We start from the raw sequence: 20915 nt of genomic DNA, 5'->3' as shown, positions 1-20915 counted from the left end.
GAATATGCAGAAAATCCAGAGATCCTGAGATAGCTTAACATTCAGGTAAAACGTGAAAGTCCCCTTGTGACCTTGAAATGAGGTTCAAGGTCACCAAACCTACCTTGGCCATTTCTCATAGTGTGATGAACCTAGGTACTAAATATGAAAAGAATCTAGTGAACGGTTCTTAAGATATTCCAATTCGTACGTACGTACCTCCACCCTTCCCTCGTCTCACTCAGCCTAGGTGCAATATGATACCTCCTCAAGTTGTACTAAACAATCGTTGGTCTAACATATTAGCCTGTCTCACGGTTCCTGAACCATATTGTGTTCCCTACAGCTTAGCCCTCCCCTGCAGTGCTAAGGCTCTAAATGAAGTCTAGATTTCCCCTTAGTTAATGTGAATTAACTCGTATTCCAGCCAAGGCCTACATCGAGACGTCGAGCACAATTGGTATAGTGCAAAGTCGTCTAGTTATGTGCTGGACTAGGGTTTTATAACACATTTGTTAAATGCAATCAGCGTTCATTGCCACATGAAAATGGTTCGAGTTTGTCTTGACCATCACCAAAACAACACAACTAAATATAATTTCAAATATATTTCAAACTTACCGGTATTCACAATCCATATTTGAATATCCAATCCATATTGTCATTGTATCTTGCCTTGTAATGCCAACATATGTTTGTGATTGTTTCAAATTCCATACTATCCCAGTGTATCCAATGGGGAAATTCAAGGATGATATTGAGATGTTATACCCAAATCCCATATTTTTGTGATAGTATTGAATGAATCAACCATAAAAAAACATGAGACTGATATGCACTTCCATGTAAATATAACATATGTTATATTTGGGATTGTGTCGTGCAAAGCACTCTCTCTCTCACAGTGCTAGCAGAGACGAGATCTGGTGACCCACATTTGCGTGTGTGGGACTATGCGGGGGATGAAGGGCAGGGGCACTGCTGTGGCAGGGGAGGGACGTTTCTGTCGCCAGTTAGCCTGGAAATTTCTCGCTAGTGTAAACAACGTATGTTAATATGATCATCAGCCCATGAATTACTCCCTACTCTCAAACTAAATAGTATGATTTTGTATTGAATGAATGCATCATGATAATACAAAACATCCATAAATGTAATGCTACATGCTCGTTAGAATCAACACTAGCTATAGTTTGGCATGAAATGCATGTGGACCCGTTTTTTGGTAAATATCTCTTCATCCAATGACCAAATCGATCTCAAACTGTGCAAGTGGATGTTTTGTCAGACAACCTAATCACATTGTAAATCGCCGATTTTATGCATTTGTATTAAAGAATCTGTCTATGTAACTGTCAACAAAATAAACAGCAGAACGCAGAATGCTTGCAGAGGGAGGGAGCCAATGACCTATAACAGCAGCAGTGTTGGGTCATAAAGGTCAACGTTCGTCAATGTAGGTCAGTTATGCACGTGATAGGTACGAAGAGGTGTCACAGGTCGTGAATAGGGTAAGGTGGGTGCCAACTGGTAACCATCATACGGAGTTTGTTTCTCTGAGTTGTTCACCATTAACCACCAAACCCATTAGTGAGAATTATTCTGTAGGTTAAAATCTTTAAATTTTGCAAATAGCTGGCGAATGACATCTCTGATGACCCTGATGTCAAAAGAATCTAACTTTGGATGCCTACCTTTTTTGTACAAGGTTTTGTTTATTGGTTGTTGGTTTATTTTTCACAATTTTTAGCACGATGTTCTTTTTCATGCCAAGAGCAAAAGTTGTACGTTTCATGTAATCCGACACCTTATAAATCTTGGATATGATGACATGTTTCACCCAAGTCATCGAGCCTGACCACCCGATCCCGTTACTCGCCTCTTTCGACAGGCGTGGGTTCCTCACTCACTTACTCACGCGTCACGCTGAATGTATGAAGCCCACCTTCCGTGATATTGGTGGAATATTGCTAAAACGGTGTAAAACATGTTTCACTCACTCATTAATAGCCTTTGTATACACAACCCAAATACTGTCTTTTTTTAAACAGACCCACAAGGAAAACGCTGAATGAAATACCCTGACATTGGGAAAACACACCACAGTCCGTTTGAGTCAGAAACGGACCGATGAATTGCAAATGTTATCATTGTACATAATTGCCACATAAATATAAATAGTACACATGTTTATCATCTACTAATACCCAACAGCTTTCTTATATTTGAAAATTTTCCGGACTCCACCAAAAGGTCTTTAAGAAACTATCATCATTGAAAACGCAAAAGTTGTTATCTGTCGCGGCGGGGTGAAACCGCAGAAACGGAACAGCCACTATCTCACTGTGCCACTCTGCTCTCCCTTCACCTACCTTTTGTTAGGACTTTTATACACCACATCAACCAATGACAACCATTATTAATTTATTCTCAAATAGTCACAAATACACACAGCATTGTACAATGAACATCACACTCTTACACATGTAAATCTACATGACTACCCCAGCGGACCACCTCTTTCTGAGGTACTCCTACCAGGGCCAAATACGGACAGTTTGGAGACCATTATTCATGTTCGACCCAAGGATCATCCTCTACGTCCCAACTGTTGAGAACAACACAACATTGAACACACTTGCAAGCGTCCCCTCTGATTAAGTACACATATCCTGCCTGGGCCATTTGAGCGGGACTCTGTTTCAACTGCACAGGCCAAGACTAAAAGGAATTCAACCGTTCTTGGAACCGTGTTCGAGGTCTGAGAGGGATACTGTTCATACATAGGTACCCACCTAGATCATCATGACCATGAGGATACTGTGTCCTGTCTGTCTCTAGTCCCAACAATGCCATGGCTTGTATCTCTCCGCATTCTTCCAAAGCTTTACAGAAGAGGGAGCAGGCTTCTGGTCCCCGTCTAGGCAAGATGGTGAGTAGTTCTCTGACACGGTCAAAGGAGGTTGGAGGTTTTTCGATAATCTCTGCCTTCATGAAGATGGTAAGGACGTTAAACTGCATCAGTTTGTCGACCACCTCTACTACGTGCTTTTTAGCTTGCACTAGACCGGAGTGATTCTTCCTCAGGATATCACGGTGAACGGCTTCCATCTCCAAGAAAAACAGCCAACAGAGAGAGCAAGAGTTGTATAGCTGGATGTCGTCTGTGTAGTCAGGGATGAAGTGATGCATGATCCGAAATGAAGGGGTTTATATATTTGCATTCCCAAACCGGATTAAACGAGTTGATCTATCCGTATGCCATGATGCCATTATCTTTCGGTTGCTATGCACCTGATCTAAAAATACCTCTGGGAAAAGTTGTTTATCCCAAGGTCAACTCAGTACAAGGTCATTGCCCCCTGTGAAATGAGGTCAGCCAGGTGTTCGATGATGACGTCATTTGGGACTATTTCACCCCCTCTACAACAATTGACTATGTCGGAGTGAAACTTTGAAAAGGTCTTGTGGACAACATTTTCAAATTTGATTTCTAACGGTCACATTGAAATCGGTTTAAGTCATGACAATGGATGTGAATACATTAAATTAAAAGATTGAAACATAAATTAATTAATGGTGTTCAGAAACCATGTGTTGAAACTGTAAACACTGTAGATAGAGCATGTATCGCATAAAATGAAATGTAATACTCAGGTCGACAATGCAGTAATGTAATATCAGGTGTTTTTCGTACAAGGTTGTTTAACATTCATATTGTGTGAGCATAGTTCCATTTGTTACGGTCAAAGGATTCGTTAATTCCCAAATTCAAACGTAAGTTATTTTTACCGTGGCCTTGAAATTGAATGAAACATTTACTGAATAAACACCACCAAAGAATTTCTATAACCATACAAAGTCCGTCTTTACATAACATTAAAACTTTAATGCACATTTCATTCAATTTCAAAAGTAAGCACCATTTTTATATTTGCTTTTTGATATTTCAATTTCATATCACCTTTCATTTGGGCAACTCATGTAAGATACGTGCTCATCCAACTCAAAAATAGAAAAGAGACGATCAGTTCTTCGTGACAGGTTGGCAGTTCAAATTCTACGCATCAAGCACTCTTTTGTTTTCTTTCTGCAGATGAAAGTGCTTCAGTTCCTCCAACAGAACCTCCTTCTTATCCTCACCATTCTAGCAATCGTCCTTGGAGTTATTGCTGGGCTGGTGTGTCGCCTGTTCGAGCCATCTTCAGATACTGTTCAGGTCGTACAGTTTCCAGGGGAGCTCTTCCTTCGTATGCTCAGAATGCTGATACTACCCCTGATAATATCTAGCATCATTACAGGTAACATAACAAATTGTTAATTCAGCCAAAGTTTTCCACCTATGTGGCACATAATGCTTTTAATCAATATATCATCAATCGTTGTTTATGCCAAATCATTGCTGAGAATCTTGGCCGGTCTTGCAACCAGACACCAGTGGCTAAACTGATGACGTAAATCATGCTGAGGTATCAAGCAAGAAAGAAGCATAGTGTAAGTCCCGATGGCCTAGCTTGGGTTGCTAGTGGTTAACATTCCACATGAGAGTATCTAGCATCATGACATGTCGTCAAAGTCAAGTGGCAATTGGAAGCTGGTTGAAGAAAAGGAACATATGTTTTGGATAAAGATCTTTATCACTAGGTCAAAGAATGATAAACAGCATTGTGCACCAGGAGAATATATACACACATATGAAAGATATTTGAGTTTATACTACTTCAGAGGTTGATGTACAGAGTGATGACATTACTGATAGTTGTTGTGATTGTAGATGATGGGCATTACTTGCTTGATGACAGTGTAAGCGTCTACACCGAAACGTTCGCATCTGTTGTCAATCCATAAAATCTGTTCCTCTCCAGTTTGTATGCGGTTGCTGTGGAACCACGTTTTAGTGTTATGGGGTTTGAGTGTTGTGGGGTTTTAGTATCGGGAGATGAATGCATGACATTAATTTTATCTCATTTGCTTTGACACTATATTGGACCGCCTCCGTGGTGTAGTGGTTAGAGCGTCCACCCGGAGAGCGGAATGTCGCAGGTTCGATCCCCGACTGCGTCATACCAAAAAGACGTTAAAATATGGTACTTGTTAGTCCCTGCCTGGCGCACGGCATTAATTGGTACAACAAGGACTCGTCGGCTCGGGGTCAGTATAATGTGTCTGAGTGGGGTATTCATGCTTCACTGTGGCATGGTATCTCAGTGGGCTAGCACTATAAAACCAGCTCAAGTCTGGGCTAGTACAAGCAGCCACACATACACATACACACGCATGCACGTCGTCATATGAGCGAAATATTCTGTAGCACGACGTTAAACCCAATTTCACCTCACCTCACCTGACACTATATTGTTGACTTTGTACATGCTTCCTCCTTGTGTTGTAGGTTACATAAACCAAATAGTTGGTATTGGACTTCAACAGTAACGTTATTATTGCTTAGAAGCTTAAATTACCAACATCTATTGCATGTACATGAGTGCACAGAAGCAATAAAAATGACCACATCGCCCAGCTCCTTATCTGAGAACAGGAAGCTAAACAGACCATCCCAGCTCCTTATCTGAGAACAGGAAGCTAAACAGACCATCCCAGCTCCTTATCTGAGAACAGGAAGCTAAACAGACCATCCCAGTTCCGCACAAAATGCCAAGCGTATGAAAATACCCGTATTTACATTCAGTATATTATTGTTTTTGTACATTCTCTGTGTGTGGTATAAGCGGAGCATGCCTTTCAATGCCTTGCAATGTCTGACTTGCAATGTCTTTGCTCAGGTCTAGGCAATGTTACGGGATCTTCAGCAGGCAAGATAGGGGTACTGTCCATGATGTATTATGCAAGTACCTCTATTCTGGCAACACTTGTTGGCTTAGCGGTGGTCCTGATCATCAAACCAGGATCCTACACAGACTCGACAGCAACCTTTGTTTCACAAAACAAAGACGTTGTGTCTGGAATGGATGCCATACTAGATTTGTTCAGGTAAGACATGCGGCAAAACTGGTAATAGTGACAAGGAGTAAATATTGGTGTTAACCGTGCATAACAACTCAATCCCTGGTCAATTATTTAATGCGATTAAACTTAACCAAAAAAATAATGTTTATCGTACCTGTTTGTCAGGTGTTTCCATTGACTTTGCAAGCGTGTCTTTTGACGTCTAATATGTCTTTCTTTTTGCATAACATATTCTTTTAATTCGATGTTAACTGAATCTAGCACTCTATTCGCCCGCATAGTAAACTGCTTCTATTGTCAAAGAGTAAATGGCCATCCTTTTAGCTTCCATGTACAAATTTATTCTTCAAAGTCAGTGTTACGAGGGACAGTCAAAAAGTAGTGAGCCTGACCTAGTAAATGATACAAATGCAGCTGTTTTGATGTTTTATTTTTCTACAGATTATCTGTCAACCTCAAGCAAATTGTTCCAGCCTTACGATCCCCATTTTGTTTGAAATTTTATCTTGGTACCCCCCAAAAGCGCAAAATCTGCAATAAATGCACCGCAAACTTCAGGTAACAAAATATGCAAGAAACATTTTGTGTGTTTGAGATAGGTAGACGTCCGCTAGAATGAAACTTAGATATTAAAGTGGATTAAAAAGCAATTTGAAAGTACAATCGCTTGTTAAAGTGATTCACTTTCATGATGTTTACTGAAACAGCTTGTTTTGGAGACACTACCCACCCCCGTTCAGACGACGAATTCATAAGGACATAACTGATTCTAATGTTTTCACTTTTTCACACATGATGCTAAAGGTTCAAAGTAAATACTGAATGGTCACACAAGTGTCAACTCTCAGTATATTGTAAACAGGGCCAGCTTGAATATCTGGACACAATGTTTTTGAAAGACTAACATGGGTGTGTCCTTAAAAAACAGCCCTGTCTAAACATAAATCAAGCAATCCAAATCTTTGAATGTTGATTATGACGGGAAGTCATCAAATACTATGCTAACATATTTTATATGACATTATCTGAGGGCATACCATTATCCAAGAGGTACTAAATGACGGATCGTTTTTCATTTTCTGCATTTTTTCTAGAAATATTATACCCCAATGTGTTGTGATGACTAATATCTCGTTAATCACATTTCCCATATATGTGATTTTTTTTATACGACTTTGCTAATGATTCCTACAAACTAAAATGGAAGCTTTTCAAACATTGGACATCGAGAATATAGTTAGGCTCACTACTTTTTGACCGACCCTCGTATCTGAATCAAGTACTCCAATCATTCATATAATAAACAATCTTCTGTTACCCAGGAACTTAATACCTGACAACATTGTGGCAGCAACGGTTCAGCATTCAACCACTGTGTCGGTAGCCGCGGAAGATGAAGGAGTGCACGGCGTCAACTCCAGTGCTGATGAAAGGATAAATGGTTCCATGGAAGTAAACAACATTCACCATCCTAATTCGACAAAGGAAACACTGTCGGTTAAAGGGGAAAACATCTTAGGTATGCTTGCCAGCTGTTTCCATCTGCGGGGTGTCTGGACCAAGTGTTTGTGAGGTGAGGTGAGGTGAAATTGGGTTTAACGTCGTGCTTGAGAATATTTCGCTCATATGACGACGTGCATGCGTGTGTATGTGTATGTGCGGCTGCTTGTACTAGCCCAGACTTCGGCTGGTTTTATAGTGCTAGCTCACTGAGATACCATGCCGCAGTGAAGCATGAATACCCCACTCAGACACATTATACTGATTTCGAGCCGATCAGTCCTTGTTGTACCCATTAATGCCGAGCGCCAGGCAGGGACCAACAAGTACCATATTTTAACGTCTTTTGGTATGACGCGGTCGGGGATGGAACCCTCGACCTTCCGCTCTCCGGGCGGACGCTCTAACCACTACACCACGGAGGCGGTCATAATGAACCAGAATTAGTGGTCCCTTTCGGTTCATGCAAAACCTAAAATGCAAAATGAAAAATTATCCCTTCTCACCTCGTATTGTGTGATAATTATACTTCCTTGAGAGGCATTTTAGAAGTTGTATAGATGAAGGAAAACCAAGTTCTATGGATAGTCAACTTCTTTATTGCAGTGAGTGCGTAGTTTCGGTGTAGGTACTAACACCGTGATCAACAGTGATTGATATATCGGTGTTAGTACCTACACCGAGACGTCGCAATCATTGCAATAAAGAAGGCATAGAACTTGCTTTTCCTTGTGTGATATAGACGATGCTTACTTCACGCCTCTGAGCTATCAATGACTACCCGTGAAGATCTGTGTTAGAATTGGTCTTCAGTAACCCATGCTTGTGGAATGATCGGGTGGTCAGGCTCGCTGACTTTGTTTGACACATGTATCCCAATTGAGTAGGTCGATGTCCATGCTGTTGATCAATGGATTGTCTGGTCCAGACTCGATTATTTACAGATTGCCGCCATATAACTGGAAAATTGCTGAGTGAGGCGTAAAATTAAACTCACTCACTCACTCGATAACGTAATTGACTTACGATTCTCTTCTGACAGGATTACTCACCTACTGCATTGTGTTTGGTGTGACGCTCAGTAAACTTGGTCAGCGTGGAGCTGCACTGATACAGTTCTTCTCACAGATCAACACTGTCACCGTCTACATGATCAAACTTGTCATGTGGTGAGTTGGGTTTAGGATGTGAACCGTCACTTTAGTTCACGTGGATATGAGGATAACAATTTAAAAGATAGCCATTTAGCAAAGGTGGATTAGTAGACTTTAGGACGTGAAATCCTACTACAGATTTCTACTACTACCAAGGAATGTAGTAGCAAATGAACAAACGTTATTGTCAGCTTTGCACAATAATTACCTTTCATTTACATAACATTTTAACCGGCATTACATGGGCATTCTTCTGGGACATTTCCATTGCTTTCTATCTGATAACTCCTGGGAAGACTATAGTGCCAGATAAACATTTTGAGAGAATTTATGAGTGAGTGAGTAAAAATTAACGTCACATTGGTAATACTTCAACCATATCGTGACGAGAACACAATTGACATAAAAAATTAAATTAAACATTTAATAAGAGAAGCACTTGCACAATAAGTAATGACAAACAGAGCAAAATTGTTGGAATAAACACTAAGAAATATCAAATTTATCAATATCTATCATATCACATTACTGCTGCATGTTTATTGCAATAATGGCCCGTGAACACCCGGGGTAGAATAGGTCTTCAGCCCCATGTTTGCCACAAAAGGCGACTATGCTTGTCGTACGTGGCGACTAACGGGATTGGGTTGTCAGGCTCGCTGACTTGGTTGACGCATGTCATCGGTTCCCAATTGCGCAGATCGATGCTCATGCTGTTGATCACTGGATTCTCTGGTCCAGACTCGAGTGTTTACAGACCGTTGCCATATAGCTGGAATATTGCTGAGTGCGGCGTAAAACTCACTCACTCACTCGCTCATTCACTGTTGCAATAATTACTGTAATAATTGTAAAATTACGAATGACAAACACTAAAACTATGCACCACTACGGCATCAATGTTTTTTAGCACGAACAAATATGACGTGACTAGAACAATGGTGGGCGGAAGTGTACCACTTTATTTCACCGGGTCTGACTCGATTACACAGACAATGACAGATAATAACATCGAGGTTAATGGATCACGTGGTGGTCACGTCGTTCTAAATATACCACAATTATGCTTGCTTTTATTTCAAACATCAAAATCCTGAATGGAGTGCAGTTGCCTCATGACCCCCTGACTTACAAACTGCGTGCTATATTTAGAGGCTACACAGCAGCAGAAACTGTCATCTACAGCTTCCTTCAATGCAATATATTTTTACTTACTCTTTATTTATGCCATAATAACTAACTGACCCCACACATTCCAATGGCTGTGAAGGTCAACACTACCGTCACTTTGTAATACCAAATTATTATTATAGGATATTTATATAGCGCACATATCCACGCACTAGTGCATGCTCAAGGCGCTGGTATTTTTTTCCCTCGATCATTGGATGTCAATATCAACTGCACATCGTATTATCAATCTCAACTCCCTGGGGAGTATACAACTCTTGCTGCCACTAGGCGCACCGAGTTATTGTGGCTTCCTCATCCTAACGAGGTACCCATTCACAGCTGGGTGGACTGGGACACGTAGTCACAGTATTTTGTCCAACTTCACTGCACGTTGCTGTACCCGCAACTAGGTGTTTGCACGTATTCATGTGGCCACCATCTGGACATATACCAACGGATTCGTGGGTTCTTTTAAGTGCACAGCGTTGTGTACTGTACAGTAGGGGTTGTGACAACACGGAAAGAGTCTACACGCTAAGTTGACTCCAAGGTTTTTACACCCGGTCACAGGTGGGCTCGATCCCGGCCCCCAACCTCGCTGGATCAGTAGCCTGGCGCCTTATCCAGCTCGCCCACTGCGTTAACCTATCACATACAATCAACAACAGCAAATACGAGCATGAGGACAAAGTGATCATACACCTGGATGCTTTACAAAGAATGGAAAGATAATTAATTTGCTGAAAAACCTATGTGGGACAGCTTATTACAGTGGAAAGCAGGCGAACGGTTGCTACAAAAGTTGAATAGTGGATTAAAATCGAAACATGAATAAAAGGTGGGATAGTGATGCGGAATGGTAGAATAAATTTACAAATTTGATATAAACGTAAAGGATTCTCAAATAATAAAATTAATAATACACTTGTCCACATTAAGGTAAAAAAGCGTTAATGGTGAAATATCCCGCACTTGCCATTGGCCATACATTGCTTCCGTAGATTTTTCTGTAGATTTGCCAAGTAATAGTCAGGTGTTTCTGCATGATAACGTCAACGTATTCATATGATTTCACTTTTCCTAAGCATACTCACGCATTTCATAGTGTTCTCTGAAATCACTTTTTGGTCCATGAATGCCCATTTGATACTTTAGTGTTTGAAATATTAATCCTTCAGCTTTTACACTATCCAAACATATCTTAATGAATGTAATGAATTTCGCTATCTGTGTCCAATATTACAGATACATTGTCTCTACATATTCAATTCGTTTCCAACATTAATTTGGGTGTAACTCAACACCTATACGAAAGTCTATTCCGATCATATTTGCAACAACTAGATATTTCCAACCATTTTGATTCCGTCAGTAGTTTATGTAATCAACCTGGAAGTAACAGAGATAACATTCCTCGTCCCATAATGTCAACATAATGTACAACCATACTTTCCCAACAATAGCAGGTTTTTTTGTGTTGTTGCTATATGGCTGCCGTCTGCTGATATACTATTCAAAAAAAGAAACGCATGACCCAGAAATCTGTTGCGAAAATGTTGTATTTTCAAACATGCATAACACAAATAGACTTTAGTTCATGAATTTTTGCATCAGTTTAGAAGAAGGAAATGTCTCAGTCCAATCATTCTCAACCTGTTCCTTAAAGTTTGACCGGATATCCTCCAAAGTCCAGGCACCCTGGTTGCCGTGCTGTCACCCGTAGCAGTACGATCACGCAAATGTAGTACCCCGATGTACCAATCTTGGGCTACAGTGGTGACTCGATGTCTGCCTGTACGGGGACGGCCATTTATTATGCCTGTTTGGTTGTAACGAGCTGTAAGCCGTCATATCGTGCTCAGACTAACATTCAGACGCCTGGCAACTGAAGATTGGTAATCTCCACCGTGCATTCTTTCAATGGCGACGTACGGTGTCGCAGCGTCAAAACGTGATGTAGGAATTTGACCTTGAAAATCCTTCAAAACGAATGACAATTTCCGTATCTAATCTGGATCTTTATAGCCAGACAGTGCATGCTCATTACTGCACCATTTCAACTGGAAGGTGATTTCTGTTGCGTTGTGGTGATGCCTTCTTAATCCTTGTAAGAAATCTCATCAAAATCAACATTTTCAGGTAAATTCGAATTTTCACTTGTGCAATTGTGTCAGATCATGTTATCAACACTTTTGTTACATATTTTATCGATTGTTTGAACACAATAGGTAATTAATAGATTTCTAAAAGTGCAAAACGCCTATGCGTTTCTTTTTTTGATAGTATATTTGACGCTGGACTAGACATTCCAGTCATTAGCACCATGACCGTCGATCTACGTAACAGAGATACCATGACAAAGTCAACAATCAAAGGACAAGCATTTGATTATGTCATGAAGCCCAAAATCGCAAATCCATACGAGAGGGTATTTATTGAAATATATTATACAGTATACAGATATAGAACCAAAACCCCCGATTCAATGTCCGCTGTATCGTTTCCAGGTACTCTCCACTTGGAGTAATGTCTCTGATCATGGGTCAGATAATGTCTGCAGCCGACATATCGAAGACTGGACAAACTGTTGCGGTCTACATGGCTACGGAGATGGCGGGACTCGCGGTCCACAGTGTGGTGATCCTTCCCGCAATGTACTTCATCCTGACCAGACAGAACCCATATGTGATATACCTCAGATCACTGCCTGCTCTGCTCACAGCCTTTGCCACAAGCTCCAGGTGAGCATGACCAAGTTTTATATCTCTAAGAGCCAAAATGACTGCTTACACCATGCATTCACGTGTCTCTGTATCACCTGATGACAAATTTATACATATTTGCTTTCATGAGAACAAACGTCTCTTTTTCAGTGGCATTTAGAAGTTGTACATAGATGTCCAAGATATTTTAATGGATTAAACTTTTTATTTATTTCCCTCACGACGTTTCGGGACCAGGTCAGGTCTCTTCATCAGGTGGACTGACCTTTGTTTGGCAGTCCACCTGATGAAGGGACCTGGAATGGTCCCGAAACGTCGTGAGGGAAATAAAAAAGAAGTTTAATCCATACAAATATCTTGGAAAACTTTGACTCGATTGGAAATGTTTATTTACAACAATAGAATACTAGTTTGTTCATGACTTTGTTATCCGTAGAAGGCGTCTAATTTGTTCAGTTTCTACACAATGCGCATTGAACAACTCAGAAAAGGTGTAATTAGGTAAGCATCCTCCCATTTGGTTTGTGCCCAAGAAATGACAGGACCTATGTATGTACGTCGCCTTGCAGTTATTGTTTCTGGCGCTGCCACACTGCCGAGGTGTAGTCCAACAGGTTTTTTGGCACTATTGAGCTTTTTCTGATTAAATACAGCATTGTTTTGAATGAAATATATTCCATATATATCTGACATTATTACTCAAACATGAACACCAGCAGCTCGAGAGGCAGTTGCTGTTAGAAAGTGAGAAATAGTCAAGTATGAACACTTTAGGACAACAATCTATTTATGACTTCTTACATGATTGAACTACCATACATAGTTCTGTACCACACTCTGTCCCGATTGGATCTATACCGAAATACTGTAACATATGGTCAGATCGAATCATCGGGACCACTGATTGTAGCTCGTTATACACATAATGAATAAAACACAGATCATGTTGCCAGGGAAAAACCGAGTTCGTGTCATCCATCAGGTTGCAATAAGCTTCTACTATTAACATAACTTCTTTGAGTGGCATTTAGAAGCTGGTGATGAACACAAGCGATTTTGGGTGGGCACACTACCTCTTTCTTGCAATGGATGCGACGTTTCGGTGTAGATGCTAGCACTTGCTTGATATCTGTGTCAGCATCTACAACAAAACGTCGCATCACTTGCAATAAATAAGTTTCTAGTAATAATCGTTTCTGTTAATATCAACATATTCTGTGATACATAAATGTTATCCCCACAAAGTGTCCCAATTGTCATCTTTCAACATCCACGGAATGCCTATCGAACAGCTCCAGAAATATACTTGTGGTGTGCCCAAACAGTTGATAAGTTTGTGCATTCAACTGTGTTTTGCTTGTAGCGCGGCTGCTCTGCCGGTGACAATGCAGTGTGTTGAGGAGAGGCTGCAGATGGACAAGAGGATCTCAAGGGTCATCCTCCCAGTGGGTGCAACTGTAAACATGGACGGTGGAGCTGTGTACGGGGTCGTGGCTGCTGTGTTCATAGCTCAGTACAATGGAATAACCCTGTCATTTGGAGACTTCTTCATAATCTGGTAAGAGTGAGCGAGTATAGTTTTACGCCGCATTTAGCAATATTCCAGTAATGTCACGGTGGGGGACACCAGAAATGGGCTTCACACATTGTACCCATTTAGGGAATCGAACCCGGGTCTTCGGCGTGACGTGCGAACGCTTTAACCTCTAGGCTACCCCACAGCCCGGTAAGAGAGAGGGTGTGATGGAGAGTGAAACTATATGCAAGCAACATCACATTTATTACATCTGCATTCAGAGGGACAACCCTTGGTCCATAATCATAAGCAACCTCTGCTACAAGGAGATAACTTTTCTGACCATATTAGCATATGTGCGTGTGTGTGTGTGTGTGTGTGTGTGTGTGTGTGTGAGCGAGAGAGAGAGAGTATGTCTGTATTTCTGTGTCTTTGAGTCTGTCTGTAACATTATATTGACAGTACAGTATCATACTTGCCTATGTACAAACATATTCTTTCCTGATCTCGCTAGAGTGAATGAGTGAGTGAGTGAGTTGGGTTTTTACGCCGCTTTTAGCAATATTCCAGCAATATCACGGCGGGGGACACCAGAAATTGGCTTCACACATTGTGCCCATGTGGGGATTCGAACCCGGGTCTTCAACGTGACGACCCAACGCTTTAACCATTAGGCTACCCCACCGCCCCTGCTCTCGCTAGAACTAAAGTTCAAGTGAGTGTGCACTCTCTGACCTCTGTTTGTTTTATGTTTACTCGAATTCGGCCACTAACAACAACAATGGATTTGCTTATGTAAATAAAACACATTTACACAATTCCGGTCCATAACAATAAAACACATTTGCTTTCCAAATCAATTAGTGATCCGACCAATGGTTCCCGAATATGCAACGCTCCAAACACAAACACAAGCAACGACAAGGCAATTGTTCACCTGAAGGAACGCGTAATCATGGATTTAAGTTTTGACAACCCATTTCAAGAATTGTTTACTATATATAAATGAACACACATTCATGTATTGATAGTGCAATGACAGTACACAGAAAGCGTGCCAGTACAATTGGTCGGTTGGTTCCCTGGCGTTTAACGCTGCAACCAGCAATGTTCTAGCTATATGGCGGCAGTCGGCAAATAATCAACTCTGAACCAGACAATCCCGATATCAACAGCGTAAGCATCGATCTACGATATGATGACATGTGTCAACCAAGTCTGCGAGTTGAGGCAATGTATAAAAAATCATCAATTGTATGAAGAGTCGCAAAATGTCTTTATGTTTTCTAGTTTAACAGCGTTCCTAACCAGCATTGGGACTGCCAGCATACCTGGGTCTGATCTGGCAATGCTGATGCTTGTCATCCGGGCGATTGGTCTCCCAGTTCGGGGCGCCTCTCTGTTGCTCACAATCAACTGGCTGATGTAAGTTTACGTGAAAATCACTGTTGATATGAAGTACCAACGTTTGTTCTTTGTCTATGAAGATGACCTTGAAAAATATCCTCTTCTGAGAGATAATATTCCAATGTTCTATTATTCTTGCAGCATATATTCTTAATCAGATCGCTTCACGGAAGTTAAAGAATCAAAACTACTTACTAGTTGTATTAAAATATGTATATGATTGATGACCATAGAGATTTACCATGACACAACTTGTAACATAACGATTTTCCTCGGAAGTGAGGTTGTGGTCGAAGTAACAATAATATTGTAAAGTAGTATTATATTGACAGCCACCTCGCTGCCACCCAAAAATTGTTATGTTATAAGCTATGTCATGCAAAATCCTATTGGCCATCAATCAAATACATATATTACTACCAGTAGAAAGTAGTTTTGATTTTGTAACTCGGTGAAAACAAACCTAAATAGCATTTATCCTCAGACTGGCGTATGTTCGCGACAGGGAGCGGCCATTCTTGAAAATCGTAAAGTGACGGGCTAAAGTTTGTTAGAATTTATGAGATTATGGTTTGTTTTCATCAAGTTAGAAAATCAAAACTACTTTCTACTCGTAGTTAAATATGTATTTGAATCATAACCAAAATGATTTTGCATGACACAACTTATAACATAACGATTTCTTCCACGGAAGCGAGGTGGGGGTCGAAGTCACAATACTGCGCGATAAATTTCTTGCTACATTCACGTGGTTAACAGCCACTCACCAGTATGTAGATACTGTAGTCAATGTACGTCTTTATATTTGCTCTTATAATCCTAATTAGTTTAAACTTGTATGCATTTTGAAACTAAATAAAAAGCAGACGATCTGCTGATACTTCTAGTGAATTTATAACAGAATTGTAATATCTAGACATTTTATAGTTTGCCAATGTGAATCATAATTCGGACACACACCCTAGTGTATGTTGTCTGTCTCATTACACTTCACGGCGAAAACAATGATTCTGTTCAATGCTACGACAAATGAATAAATATTGCAAATATTAAAATTAAAACAGATTAAAGTTATAGGAACAATGTCAGGATATTACCTTGTTCGAAGAATGTATCCATCAATATCCACAAAAACAAATGCCATTCATCTGCAGACACGTCAGAGTGTATTCAGTATAGATTAGTAAATCTACATACATAAACACTACCTTTTGACAAATCCGCTGTGTAAAATATAAGTAATTAATCAATCAGCGTGTCATCGGTTAATCCTTTGATCGATTTTTGTAATGTTGAATATTTACTCCAGACACAAGAAATGCCAAATGGGAACCTTTGTCGGGTAATCTAAGTGTGTTACCACTAATTATACCTGTTATAAATTCATTAACTGACCATCAAGTGAATGATGACAAATAACGTGTGTAGGTTTATACCACCTTACACGGGTTACAACAAGGGAGTATTAATTGCTGTATTGCATGTGAAAACTTATGGGCCGACACTGTTTTGAGAATACAAACAGATGTTTACATGACATGATTAAATATCGAGGTAAAAAAACACAGAAATGAGATCAATTTGGATCAGTCATTATACAAATGAGGCCTTACGACACCAAGCGATTTTGACAGAATCGTCTATGAAAACAAGTTGTAACTCGGAAACTAGGCAAAGCAGGAGACAAAATTAAATGACAGTAGATTGTGAGAACATATAGCTTTCATTTTCCACAACAGTTGTCACGATTTCAGGTTTATACAAACCTGTAAACAAGATAATTTACCCCCTGAAATGTAGATGAATTCTGCATCGGCCCTCATATCTATTCCTCATATGACGTAACAGAGACGCCCCGCTTTGATTGATTGAAATTTCGTTCGCGGGTGAGAATTGTGCACTGTTGTCAAAAAGGTCGTTTTATGTTAATTAAAGACCGAAATGAGTAGTTTTAATGACGGGGTTTCATTTATAGCGATGCCCGTTAGTGATTTATGTATTTGTACCCCCCTAGAGTATATGTGATCTTTAAGTAAAACTTCTTTTTTTAATGTAGTTTATAACAAGAACTTTGCTCAATTATGACAAAACAAGCCCTGATTAAAGTGTAAGGTATCTGTGACTGATGTATCATTATCCTTCCAGGGATCGTTGTGGCACGACCGTAAATGTGGCCAGTGATTGTCTAATGGTGGGAGTTGTCTCCCGTTTCACCAACCTTCCTCCACGTGACCCATCAGAGACACAGTTTGATCCTGTGCAGGAAGAGGAGCGGATGATCGGAGATAACCGAGTATAATACCATCAAAATGTGTCTTATATTTAACCCTTTGTTCTCAGCACGACGAAGACACAATACTTGGCTGGGGATTTTGTTGTTTAATCAGTTCATCCAGGAAAGCCAGTTGGAAATGATTCTTTCTTGAAAGCTTGATAAACTTTTGTTGTCAACTAAGTTGGTTTCTGGTTCATTTTTAAAATCGAATCTATACCAGATGATTATGCAATCATGTTTATAGCATCTATTTTTGCAGGCATTCGGGACACGTTTGATCGAAATAATGAAGTACCTTTGACTTTTCTCTGAATTGTTTTTTCCATACAAGAGCTTATTGTTTGTAACAGCATTCTAATTAAAGCTGATAATGTCTTCCTGTGATCTTCTCTTAATTAAAATATCAAGTCGATATCTGCATTATAATTACTTAATCATTCATATTAATATCTTTGATATCCGTGATATGCCCCTGAGCCTGTCAGCTCTCAATATATATTCAACACCAGTGAATAACCAGTACTAATTATATTAGGACTACATGGTATTACCGGTATACTGGTATATCGCAATACGCTTTTCAAATGATACGTATTGCAATATTTTTTCTGAGAACCGGTATATTGGGTAAAAAACATATATGAAGTTTTTTATTATCTTTATGGTTTAAATTAAAATCTACACATACTTTCATTCACAACAAATGTTCTGCTCCGTTATCCAATGACAAAACAGCATACTACAATGGTATAAATTGTATATAAAAGAAAATAGAATCCATGACTGTGCAATCTAATTTTGAGATTGCTGTTATCAGAACCATAACATATATGTTTAGGGACTTATAAAGCTCCCAATATATCGCAATACGTATCGCAAAACGGGTACCTGAATCGCAATATATTGCAATACAATTTGTTTGCCAATACACAGCCCTAAATTACATGTTGCAAACAGATCCGAATTGAGGTCAAAGAAGGACGAACATCTTTGAATGGATCACATTTCACACTCACTCTATCTGCGTGAAATAGTTAATGTTGCCAGACCCCACGCTGCATTACTCCCACCATACGAACCTTGGCATAAAATATAACCAGATAATCAAGTGATGGAATAGAGAGTTCAGCAACACAGTATAAACAAACTGAAACCAAAGTCACACTTCACTGGACATCGTGAAGCATTTTCAACACGGTCAAATGGACAGGTGAAAAGCTTTCCAACTTACAACACGCTTTCCATAAACATATATACAGATAGAGGACAAATGAATCATTATTGAACATTGAAACATTGAAAAGTGCTATACATTCATGGAAATAACAATTTATATTCAAACTTAATAAATAATAATATAAATAAATAAATAAAACACCCAGTTCTGAAGAAACAATATTTATTATCTATGCAGATGAAATAAACAGTGTAAGAAGGTAAGACAATTCCAGGTTTTGAACTGACATAACTTTGAACAATAATTATACCTCGTGCTACTACTAGGGTATCAGGTAGGGACAGCGCACGTTTGGCAAAGATTGGAGACGATTTTGTCTACAACAATAATAGAAGATGAAACTAGTTATAGGTGTATAGCTATGGATTTATGCATAAATATTTTGATATTCATCCCGTCATCGGTTTATTCACCATGTAATGCAGTGTTTAAAACTCCCAAAATTCCAAGCCAGACAGCCGGACTGGTAACTTAAAAAAATTACAAGTCCGGATACAAACTTGCCTGTCCGGTTTTCAACAATTAAAAACTGTGACTGCCATTCCCAACTCGTGCAAGCTCCATTCACTGTTTGTAGGCATCGCAATGAACTACATAGCACTAACAGGCAATGCACCTAGTGTACTGAAAGTACATGATTGTGATTGGTTATCGTAACATGAACTGTCCAATCGTAAGTAGTTTAACATAATTATCATAATACCTTAAACACCTCAAACTGACGACAAGAAAACCTGTCTGATATTATGAAATATTTACTCTTAGGGGTAAAAATATCTACCAGACCACCGGACAGGCAACTTTTGAAATTTGACCGTCCGACATGTAAATAGACCGTTCCGGACGGTCGGGCAGGCGGGAATTTTAAACGCTGTGTAATGTGAGGCACTAAAACGTGCAAGTTGTGTTGACATTCGCGAGTGGGCGGGGCTTATGCTTCTGGAAAACATGGAGTTATGGAGACAAACTTCTTCGTTCTAAAAATTATTTGCTACCAGATACAGATTCTAATGTCATTCTGCATTATTGAGTGTCGTGTGAATGTTGCAGCTAGAAGTATTAGAAATCGGTCAGTTCCACAGTAAACTTACCTCGTCCGCCATCTTGGATCTCTCCAGTGAGCGCCGCCATTACGTGGTCAATACCAGGGCCTCTATATAAACTAATGAGAGGCCCAGGAACCAGGATGTATGGCCAAGTCCAACTGGTTTTGAGTCTTGTCATTTTGGTCAACAAGGAGTGACCGATACTGATCCCACTAGTCTGATGTCTTCCTTTTCTCCAAACTTGCCAGGTTTCGAAAATGTACAATTAGCATGTCCAGACCATTTTTAATTTAACTAATTTATTTTTTTCTGTATTTTATTATTCTTAAATCCCCCCGAAAAGCAAAACACTTTGTGGAAAGAAGTTCAGTGGAACAGAAAATACATTAATTTCTTTACCTCAACTGGTCACATGCACTTTTTCAGTCCTGAACCAAATTTGAGAAAACATATCCAAGGTCAATATCTTTTGAATTAAGTTGAAAAGGGATAAATACGATAAACATGTACAAATATGATAATGTTCATTCTCATTATTACAGCGTTCAAACTGCCCAAAAGCATGGGCAATATTTTTTAAAGTGACACAATGTAAGGTAATATTCTTTATAAAATTGTGATTGTAATAGTTTCCTTTGCAATAGTCATAACATCACCTAAGTTTAATGGGGAATGATTTGAGGTGTGGAACTATACTTCAGCCATTGTTATGCACAAACAATTATTTATTACACAAGAACATATTGGCATATATAACATATACAGAACATAGATAAGGCATCACGAGAAAAATATTTAAATATTTTCAAAAGTGATGTTAGATGATATCTGCATTTTTCTTTCAACCACCTCCCGCAGTGATGTTGCTGGAATATTGCTCAAAACGGCGTAAAACCAAACTCAGTCAGTTCAACAATCTCAAAAGTGTTGAAGTAACT

General features: G+C 39.5%; 2 protein-coding genes across 2 annotated transcripts in view; one reads left to right on the top strand and one right to left on the bottom strand.

Annotated features, from left to right (window-relative positions):
- The window catches only part of LOC124257855, a 32483-nt gene extending 31638 nt beyond the window's left edge, over positions 1-845 (bottom strand). Inside the window, exon 1 of the mRNA XM_046691998.1 lies at positions 601-845. The gene's annotated coding sequence lies outside the window, so the exon portion shown is untranslated. The remainder of the gene's footprint in view (positions 1-600) is intronic.
- A 1988-nt stretch (positions 846-2833) lies between these two features.
- On the top strand, positions 2834-20092 carry LOC124257856 (excitatory amino acid transporter-like). The gene is made up of 10 exons (XM_046692000.1): positions 2834-2911; positions 4076-4280; positions 5763-5970; positions 7269-7465; positions 8489-8615; positions 12281-12514; positions 13860-14054; positions 15303-15437; positions 17565-17712; positions 19982-20092. Exons 1-10 carry the CDS (start codon positions 2834-2836, stop codon positions 20090-20092), a joined length of 1638 nt encoding a protein of 545 aa, XP_046547956.1.
- Positions 20093-20915: the final 823 nt, after the last annotated feature.

This window comes from Haliotis rubra, unplaced genomic scaffold, assembly GCF_003918875.1.
Source record: "Haliotis rubra isolate DU_JTF1 unplaced genomic scaffold, ASM391887v1 Scf677, whole genome shotgun sequence".
Taxonomy (NCBI): domain Eukaryota; kingdom Metazoa; phylum Mollusca; class Gastropoda; order Lepetellida; family Haliotidae; genus Haliotis; species Haliotis rubra.
The sequence above is the reverse complement of the archived record's forward strand: the minus strand, read 5'-3'. Positions and strand labels throughout refer to the sequence as shown.